Here is a 10,761-nt window from a genome sequence, read left to right on the forward strand (position 1 = left end):
CCATAAGTGGTAATGAAAAGCAAAAAGAAATGTTTTTTCCACATCAAACTTAAAAGCTTTGCTCATCCTCGAATAAAAATAAATAAAAGAGAAGAATGGAGTAGAAGAAGAAGAAAATAGAGGAAGAAGGAGGGAGAAAATAATTCGGCCGAGGGGGCTTTATAGGAGTGGGCTAGGTTATGGTTCGGTCATGGGTGGGATAAATGGGAGAAAAATTTGATTTTGAAGTGGGTGAGGGTTGGTGGGAGTTATGATGGTTTTGGAAAAGTGATATGGATGTGATTAGGCTAGGGTTTATAGGAAAGAGTGTATGGGAAAGTGTGAAGTAAGAAGGAATAAGTGGGGTGGGTGAAGATGCTATGGGCACTGGTCTTGAGAAGTTAGGGAATTCAGATTCTCTGCCCTTCTTTCATGGGCATTTGAACGCCCAGGGTCTACTTCTGGCTGGCATTCAATGCCAACTCTGCTGTCAATTGGTGCGTTGAATGCCCAGGCTAGGCCTCTGGCTGGCATTCAACACCAGCATTCTGCCAATATGGGCATTGAACACCCAGCTAGTGCTCCTTGGCTGGCGTTCAATGCCAGCAAAACACTCTATCCAGAGTGGTCTGTTTTCATTGCTGAACCTTTCTGTCTCTATTCTGATTGATTCACATGATCATGAACCTAAAGAAATAACTAAAAAAACAAATTTTAAGGGATTAAAAGAAATAGAAATAACTAAATAAGGTTGGGTTGTCTCCCAACAAGCGCTTCTTTAACGTCACTAGCTTGACGGTTAGCTCCTTACGAAGAATGATATGGGCTCAGAATTTCATCCCTTACAGTGAACTTTCTTCCTGTCTTCTTATGGATGAGCTCCACATGCTCTAGAGGCATGACACGACTTACTGTATGTGGTATGACTGGTTTTTTGGTGAAGACAACTCTCATGCCAGGTGAAAGGCCTTCAGTTGGAACTTTTTTGTCCCTCCAGCCTTTAGGTACTTTCTTCTTGGTACCTTTGTTTTCAGTGCTTGTTGATAGCTGCCCAACATCAAACTTAGAATTGATGTTTGGGGGCTTAGTAAAGCTCTGCACTGAAGAGATGGTTGGAACACTGAGTGTTGTATAGTTATCTCTCTTTTTTCAGAGGGAGAGTTGGGGTGAGGCATCTTGAACAAGATGTGATCCTCCCCTACTTGTAAAATCAGTTCTCCCTTAGCTACATCAATGATACCATTGGTAGTAGCTAGGAAAGATATTTCAAGGATGACGGATTCATCCTCGTCTTCCCAGTATCTAAGATTATGAAGTTTACAGGGATGTACAGGTCTTCAACCTTTACCAGTACATCCTCTACTAAGCCGTATGCTTTCTTCATTGAGTTGTCTGCCATCTCTAGTGAGATATTTGTAGCTTGTACCTCAAAGATTTTCAACTTCTCCATTACAGAGAGTGGCATGAGGTTTATACTTGACGCTAGGTCACACAGAGCTTTCTCAAAGGTCATGGTGCCTATGGTGCAAGAAATTAGGAAGCGTCCAGGATCCGGAAGCTTCTGAGGTAGCTTTTGCTGTACCAAGGCATTGAGTTCTTTGGTAAGTACTGGAGGTTCTTCCTCCAAAGGTTTGTACCAAATAACTTAGCATTCAGCTTCATGAGAGCTTCTAGGTACCAAGCAACTTGCTCTTCCCTAATGTCCTCATCCTCATCAGAGGATGAGTATTCATCAGAACTCATGCACTACAGGAGTGCATGCAAGGGAACCTCTATGGTCTCTACATGAGCCTTGGCTTCCTTTAATTCTTGGATAAGAATTTTTTTAGTGGGTGCTGAACACTCAGTAGGTAAGCTATTACTGGAGTTCAATGATAGTTCTGGTAGTTCTTTGGGCGTTGAACACCCATCATGCATCCTTTCACTGGCGTTCAACGCCAGTTCCTTTGCCAAGTTGGGAGTTGAACGCCCAGTAAGACCTTCCTTAATGGCGTTCAACGCCAGATTCCCTGCCATTTTGGGCATTGAGCGCCAAGTGAGGGCTTTTTCACTGGCGTTCAACGCCAGCTTTGATGCCTGTTTGGGCGTTGAACGCCCAGTGAGGCATTCCTCATTGGCGTTCAACGCCAGCTTCTGTGCCAGCTTGGGCATTGAACACCTAGTGAGGTCTTCCTCACTGGCGTTCAATGCCATCTCAGTTTCTCCAGATTCGGCCTCATACTTAGTGGTGATGGCCTTGCACTCTTCTCTTAGGTTTACTTCAGTGTTACTAGGAAGAGTGTCAGGAGGAGTCTCAGGGATTCTCTTGCTCAGTTGACCAACTTGTACCTCCAAATTTCTAATGGAGGATCTTGTTTCAGTTATGAAACTATGAGTGGTCTTAGAGATGTTAGAGACTATAGTTACTAAGTCAGAAAGGCTCTGCTTATGAGTCCCCATATTCCCTTGAGAAGATGGGAAATGTGGCCTGTTGTTGAACCTGTTCTGGGTTCTTCCACCTTGATTATTATTGAAGCCTTACTGAGGCTTCTGTTGATCCTTCCATGAAAGGTTAGGATGGTTCCTCCATGAGGGGTTGTAGGTGTTTTCATAGAGTTCTCCCATATAATTCACCTCCTCCATCATGGGTTGGTCATGATCATAAGCTTCTCCTTCAGAGAAAGCTTCTTGAGTGCTGCCAGTTGCAGCTTGTATTCTAGTCAAATGCTGAGAGATCATATTGACCTGCTGGGTCAAGATCTTGTTCTGAGCCAATATAGCATTCAGAGTGTCAACTTCAAGAACTCCTTTCTTCTAAAGGACCCCATTATTCACAGGATTTCTCTCAGAGGTGTACATGCATTGGTCATTTGCAACCATCTCAATGAGTTCTCTTGCTTCTGCAGGCGTTTTCTTCAAGTGGAGTGATCTACCTGCAGAGCTGTCCAGTGATATTTTGGACATTTCAGTCAGACCATCAAAGAAGATACCTAGGATAGACCATTCTGAGAGCATGTCAGAAGGACATCTCCTAATCAGTTGCTTGTATCTTTTCCAAGCTTCATAGAGGAATTCACCTTCTCTTTGTCTGAAGGTTTGAACTTCTACTTTGATTTTGCTCATCTTTTGAGGAGGAAAGAATTTGGCCAAGAAATTATTGACCAACTTTTTCCAAGAGTCTAAGCTTTCTTTAGGTTGAGAATCCAACCATATTTTAGCTCTGTCTCTAACAGCAAAGATTCTGTTGCAGAAGAGAGACTAACTGAGGCTTAAGCTCAAAGTTGTTAGCTCTAATAGAAGGTATGGAGATACTTCTTCCATAGAAATCAGAGGCTGGTATGGTGTAGTCACCAAGAACCTTTCTTGCATTTCCTACATTATTAGCATTGTCTGCCATGTCTTCAGCTAGGGCTGCACATGGATCGGATAATATCCGCATATCCGCGGTAATTATCCGCATCCGATCCGCAGAGTCATCGGATCGGATCGGATCTGATCCGCACTATGATAGGATCGGATTGCGGATTCGGCAGTGATATCCGCGAATCCGATCCGCAAATCCGCATATCCGCACATCACATATAAATAACATAGTTTAAGAAAGTAAACCTTAATGTGATATGAATTTTAGTATGTTATTTTATGAATTTTATGATATTTTGTTTTTAATTTTTTATGTTATACTTTAACTTAGAATAATTAAACTTAAATCTTGTGTTATTATTTTGTTTTTGTTATTCAAGAGAATTATTATTGATAATATTTTAGGAGTAAATAGGCTTAAACAGATAAAAAATAAATTTTCTGGATATTTTTTTGTAAAAACAGCCAAATAGAATCTTAAAATAATTTTTTTGAATTATGCAGAGCCTAAAAAAATGCGGATATCGTATCCGACCCGATCCGATGAGTGCAGTGCAGATCGGATAGAATTTTAGGCTATATCCGATCCGATCCGATCCGTGTGCAGCCCTATCTTCAGCTTCTTGTTCGAAATTTTCTTAGATGTTTCTTCCGGAGTGTTGCACTTTAGCTTGTTGTAAACGCCTCCTTAGAGTTTTCTCAGGTTCAAGATCAGGTTTAAAGAGAGGCTCTTTATCTCTGTTCCTAGTCATAAACAAGAAAAAGAAAACAAGAAAGAAGAATAATGGGAGCTCTATATTCAAGAACAGAGGACTCCCTATGAGTCGTGAAGAAGAAAGAAGAATGATGATAGAGAGAAGAGAGAAAGAATTTAGCTACGAGGAGAGAAGAATTCAAAAATCAGAATTAAAAAGAGAAAATATTTTTGTTTTTATTTTTATTTATTAATTAAATTCAAAAATAAAACTAATTAACTAAAAAGATTTAAAAATTAAATTATAAATTTTCAAAAAAGAAGAGAGAGAAAGAGAGAAGATATTTTCGAAAATTAGAAGAGAAAAGAATTAGTTAGGAAGTTTTAAAAAAGAAGAAAGAGAAAATAAGTAACTAGTTAAGACAGATTTGAAAATAAGATAAGATAGAAGATTAGAAAAGATTTGAATTTAAAATTTAAAATTAGAAAAGATAAGATAGAAATTGAAAAGATTTGAAAAAGATTTGAATTTAAAATTTGAAATTAGAAAAGATAAGATAAGAATTTGAAAAGATTTGAAAAAGTTTTGAAAAAGATAAGATTTGAAATTTGATTTTTGAAAAAGATTTTATTTTGAAATTTTAAATTTTAAATTTAAATTTTAAATTTTAAATTTTGAAATTGAATTTTAAAATTTGAATTTGAAATAAAATAAGATAAGATTTTTGAATTAAAAAGATAAGATAGTGGTTTGAAAAAGATATGATTTTTGAAAAGATTTGATTTTGAAAAGATTTGAAATTTAAAATTTAAAACTAAGATCAGATAAGATAATGATTTTGAAATTAAAATTTGAAAAATTTATTGTAATTTTCGAAAACTAAGATAAAAAAGATAGAAAAGATTTTTTTAATTAAATGAAGAAAGAGAAAAACAACAAGAAGACACTAATCTTAAAATTTTTAGATCTAAGACACCTAGAATTCGAAAATTGCAAAGAAAAACACAAAGAGACACCAAACTTAAAAATTTTAAGATCTAAATAAGAAGAAAAACAAGAACACTTTGAAGATAAAGAAGAATACCAAGAACAAAACTTAAAGAATTCAAAAAAAAAATAATAAGAACATGCAAAGGACACCAAACATAAAAATTTTGAAAACTAAAGATACCAATTTCAAAAATTTCAAAAGAAAAGACACAAGAAGACACCAAACTTAAAGATTAACACAAGATTCAAACAAAAGACACTATTTTTGAAAATTTTTAGAAAAAATAGTCAACAAATTCGAAAAAGACTCAAACAAGAACACGAACAAAGACTCAAACAAAAGATCAAGATTAATAAAGAAAAGAAAAGATTTTTGAAAAAGTTTTGATTTTTTTCAAAAAAAGAAGAAGAAATTAAAAGACTCAAACAAAAATTAAAAAAATACCTAATCTAAGTAACAAGATAATTCGTTAGTTGTCCAAACTCGAACAATCCCCGGCAACGGTGCCAAAAACTTGGTGCGCAGAATTAAACTTTGCACAACTGAACCAGCAAGTGCACTGGGTCATCCAAGTAATAACTGAGTGAGTCAGGGTCGATCCCATGAGGATTGTGATTTGAAGCAAGCTATGGTTATCTTGTAGAGCTTAGTCAGGCGGATAGAAAAATTGGTTGGTTGTTTAAAGCGCATAAAAGTAAAATAAAGAAAACGTTACTCAATTGATGGTGAAAGCAGTGATAAGAAGATGGTTAAGGCTTCGGAGATGCTTTGTTCTTCTGGATAATTCTGGACTTACAATCTCCTCCAACTGTGAATGATTTCTTCTATGGCAGACTGTATATGATCAACGCCTTTCTTGAGAGGTCGCCAATGCTCCTCCAGATCTGAACCCCAGGGTTAGTGCGAATCCAGTCTGATTGAGGGTGAAGCTCCTACAGTCCATTCTCCTTAGTGATCCTACTCAAAACGCCACAAACAAGGTTGAATCTTCCAGATAAGAGAATGTTGCGCCTTTGGTTCTATCCTTTACCACAAAGACCCTAATCTCCCCATACCTTGGCTGAACTGGTGTCTCGAGAAGTCCCCAACAAAGTCGTGGATTAGCTGTCTAAGAAATGTATAAACAAGCTAGTGGTTCATCATTGTACGATAAAAGACTCACTCTGAACCCATGTAGAATGAGATAACATTATGCCAGTCCAACGCATTCATAAGGATGAAGAATGAAGATACATCTTAGAATAGAGAATCAAACACGGATTGAAGATAAAATAGTAATACTTTATTAATCCATAAAACTCAGCAGATCTCCTCTCCTCAACCTAGGAGGTTTAGAAACTCATACTGATAGAAAATACAATGTAAAACGTGTAAAGTGTCAAAGGTCTCTGAAAAGTGTAAAATTTCTCAAATAAATACTAGGCTAAAATAGTCTTTTAGTACGAAAATTCACTTCCGGGGCCCACTTGGTGAGTGTTTGGGTTGAGCTTGATTGAGATCCACGTGCTAGGAGGCCTCTAGGGTGTTGAACGCTAGCTAGGGGGTCCTTTTTGGGCGTTGACACTGGTCTCTTCTCCCTTGGGCGTTGGACACCAGAATAGGGCTGGAGGCTGGCGTTGAACGCCAGTTTTGGGCCTTGAATTCTGAAGTAAAGTATGGACTATTATACATTGCTGTAAAGCCCTAGATGTTAGCTTTCTATAGTCATTGAGAACGCTCCATTTGGATGTCTGTAGCTCCAGAAAATCTCTTTCGAGTGCAAGGAGGTCAGATCCTGACAGCATCTGCAGTGCTTTCTCTGCCTCTGAATCAGACTTTTACTCCAGCTCCTCAATTTCAGCCAGAAAATACTTGAAATTGCATAATAACACACAAACTCAAAGTAGAATCCAAAAATGTGAATTTTTCACTAAAACCTATGAAAACTTAATAAAACTTAAACAAACCTACTAAAAACTATATGAAAATGACGGCAAAAAGCGTATAAAATATCCGCTCATCAATGGGTATGGAAATTTTGAGGCCAATAAGAAGGGATAAGAGAATTATATCTTCGGCCCACGGTGGGCGCCAATTGTTCTTGAGTGAGTAACGTGGAAATGACTTGGTTTCCAAGAGTCGGCACCGAGCTATTGTCTGCAATCCCAAACTGGTGGCTGGAATACCTGAGCTTTCCGTCCAGAAGTTATATCACGTTGTAGAGAGAACAGGAAAAAGGAGGAGTGTACCAACAAAAGGCACTCCGATGCTTAAGTCAGTATTGTGTATTCAGGGTGTTCGAAAAAAATACCTACACCTTCTATATATGTAGGGCAAGCTGTTTAGCAGTTTCGTTTTTCATGATTATTTTTATTGAAGAATAGTTATGTCATATCGGGACGTTACGATATCGGATCAAGCGTTCGATTCCAAGCTGTACAATTTGGGTGAGTTACTTATTAAACCGAGTTATAACGTATGATGCCGAATTATGACTTTTTAAATCGGCTCTAACAGTCATATCAGTACTAATATTTAATTAGGGTAAAGTATATTTTTTGTCCCTAAAGTTTGGCAAAAGTTTCAAAAATACCCCTAAGTTTTATTTTGTTTCAATTTTGTCCCAGAAATTTTTGATTTGCATCAAATATACCCTCGACAGCTAAATTTTCAAAAAAATTTAAGACCAATCTAACAATAATGCATGAAAATTATGCTTGATTTGCTTGTATTGAGGGTTGTTCTTATGAAATTGTTGTTGAATTGGTCTTAATTTTTTTTAAAATTAGCCGTCAGGGGTATATTTGATGTAAATCGAAAACTTTTGGGACAAAATTGAAACAAAATAAAACTTAGGGGTATTTTTAAAACTTTTGTCAAACTTTAGGAACAAAAAATATACTTTATCTTATTTAATTATGTTTATTCGGTTTCAAAAAAATTAAGTGTTTAAAATCGGTAATTTTAAATTAAAAACTCAATGTATTCACAAAATTTAAAATTAATTAAGTAAACCTAATTAAAACCTATAAAAACATTTTTCTTCTCTCTCACATTAACCTACTCACCTCCAACAATTACACACACAGATCCCTCTCTCTCACCATCAGGCCCTCTCCGCCTCTCCACCGCGACCCACTCCTCTTCTATTACCGACATCTGGAGCCGCCGTTGCAGTTGGAGTTAAACTTGAGCTCGATCCTTATTGTCGGTGGCGCATCGCACAGTGGCAGGTTCGTTGCGGCAATTATCGCAAATCTGAGGGCGCACGTGTTTGAGTGATGATAGGTGATTCTATCTGAGCCTATTGAAGCTATGACTTGATGACCGAGATCGTCTTGAACATCGGCGGCGACGATATAGGCTCCGTTTTTGGCAAAGAGTCTCACCGTTTATTCTCCGATTTCAATGGCTGCTCTCGTGATTAGAGCCACCTTACCCTCCAACCTATTGCAAGGTCAAAAAGTCAACGAAACAGAGAGAACAGAACTAAGAAAGATTTGTGGGGTTTATTATTAATTACCTTTGCTTCTGCATTTGGACTGAGTTTCCTGGTTTGATGGAAGAGCTTTTCGTGTCCCCAAACCTGGAAACAAAGCTATTAGCTCTTGTGATATATGTTGCTCTCTGCGTTTTAGGTGCTGTTTTGATGATTAAAGAGACTGCAAACTATACATTTGATTTTAACCAAAAGGAGTCCTTGAACAATTACAGAAATATAAAAAAAATATTCATTTAATATGAAAAAAAATTTTAATACTTAACAAAAGAAACATCTAATTATATTTTAGCAAAAATAATTAAATATTTATAAAATTTAAAAAAATTATAAAATTCTTAAAGAAATAGAGACATTCACATTTGCAATACAAAAAAATTTGAAAAATATATAAAACATATTTAAAATACAGAAAAATTCAAAAAATATATAAAAGAATATTCATTTAGTATGAAAAAGAAACATTCTGATACTTAGCAGAAGAAACATTCATATATATTAACTCGTTGAGATTTTGAATTCACCCAAAAATATTTGGCTGATTTTTGGCTAATACCTTTTGGTTTCTAGCATTGCTCTTTTTAAAAATGTATATACCCTTAAGCAAACACTATCATCAAACGACACACGTGTCAACTTAATCAAGAATTATAATCTGCTAATATGCTTTTCAATTCACGTTTAGGATCGCTAAGCAATGTAACACACCTCTGTAGCCACCGAAAAAAATCTGTAGTTATGTTTTCAAACTGCGTCACATTATTTTTTGTTTTGTAAAGTGATGTTTTAAGAGATTGACATGTGTAATCTACACATGTAATTCCATCTACATAGTAACATTCGTCTAACCACTATTATGTAACGTTAACGATAGATACAAATCATCAAGCTTAGAGAAGATTCCAACTATTGTGAACCACAACAAATACCTAATAAATACGGTATAATATACTCTAGTCGTTGGAGCTGGGACATATTCATCAGTGTACCATTGGAGAGGGACCAGTCACAATGTTGTCACCGTCCCAAGAAATTTTTAGATTTAATAGCCACTCTATTGTATATATATTCAACAGATGGAGAATGCATGATATGTAGTTCAGATATATATAATATAGGAGACTACCAGATTTAAAATATTTCTTTTCTTTTTCGTTTTCGTTATTTTGAGATTTCGTTGTTCTTCTTCTCGCGCGTCTTCCCTCCTTCTTCTCCATCGTTCTTTTCCTCTCCTTTTCTCACTAGCATCTTCTTCGTTTAGGTTACCTTTTTCTCTCTCTGCAACTCGAGCTTCGTTTTCTATTTTGATTTGTTGTTTTCTGAAATCAAAGTTTGATCTCGTTTTGAAGATAATGGATCATTCAACCTCAGATTCTCAGCTGAATGCAGGCGAAGTGGATTATGAGTCAGAATCTAACGAAGTTCCTGAGGTTTGATTTACATAGGATTAGTATGAATTTTCTTTCAGTAATTTGTATAGCATTGTGTAGTTGAAAAATTGCTGAACATTCATTGTGAAAGTAACACGTTTACCTGAATCTGTCGATTCAATGTATTAGTTGTAATTAATTACCTGGAATTTGTAGCAGACGCTCGGGTGTAGATCAATTCTTGTTTGGGTGTATTTTAGCTAGAAGTGTGGGTGTATCTACACTTTACTGGTTTTTTGTTATTTTAATTGACTTGTTGTTGTTCAGGTGTATTATATCAGACATGATTGGGTGTGTTTTTAGTTTTTGAGATAGTGTATTCTACAGCCTGTGTATTTACATTTTATGGCTTTAAAAGTCATTCTGTAGTTGAGTTGTTGCGGTTCGGGTGTATTTGAATCATATCTATGGGTGTATTCACAGTTTTGACACGGTGTATTTTGCAGCCTCTCTCGGTTGTTGATGACGAGCTTGTTCCAAAGGTCGGAATGACCTTTACCACCGTTGAAGATGCTGGAAAATTTTACAGGAACTACGCCAAGGCTGCAGGTTTCTCTACAAGAGTTCGGTGCACAAATAGGAAGGGAAACGAGATTAAGAACCAACTGATTACATGTAGCAGAGAGGGAAAATGGAAATCTAAAATAGCAAATCCTGCATTGAAGCTCAGTTTCAAGATGCGTACACTCACGCAAAGTTTAGGGAAGTCCAAGCGCAATTCAGAGGAAAGGCGAATTGCATCACCAGATTAAAGAATTCCGCTCTAGGTGTAACACCCTAATATTCAAATCCTTATGCTCGAGTCATAAGTCAATGATATTACGGTGGTACGACTCTCAGGTGGAT

The 10,761-nt window shown here is 36.5% G+C and overlaps 1 protein-coding gene across 1 annotated transcript in view; it reads right to left on the bottom strand.

Moving 5' to 3' along the window:
• LOC107628406 overlaps nt 8,379-10,761 on the bottom strand; it is a 4,141-nt gene continuing 1,758 nt past the window's right edge. Inside the window, exons 5-6 of the mRNA XM_021116962.1 lie at nt 8,510-8,627; nt 8,379-8,433 (exon numbers count right to left, since the gene is read on the bottom strand). Of these exons, the coding sequence (XP_020972621.1) occupies nt 8,379-8,433; nt 8,510-8,627 (173 nt within the window). The remainder of the gene's footprint in view (nt 8,434-8,509; nt 8,628-10,761) is intronic.

The sequence above is a fragment of the Arachis ipaensis genome, chromosome B02 (assembly GCF_000816755.2).
Source record: "Arachis ipaensis cultivar K30076 chromosome B02, Araip1.1, whole genome shotgun sequence".
NCBI classification, from domain to species: Eukaryota; Viridiplantae; Streptophyta; class Magnoliopsida; order Fabales; family Fabaceae; genus Arachis; species Arachis ipaensis.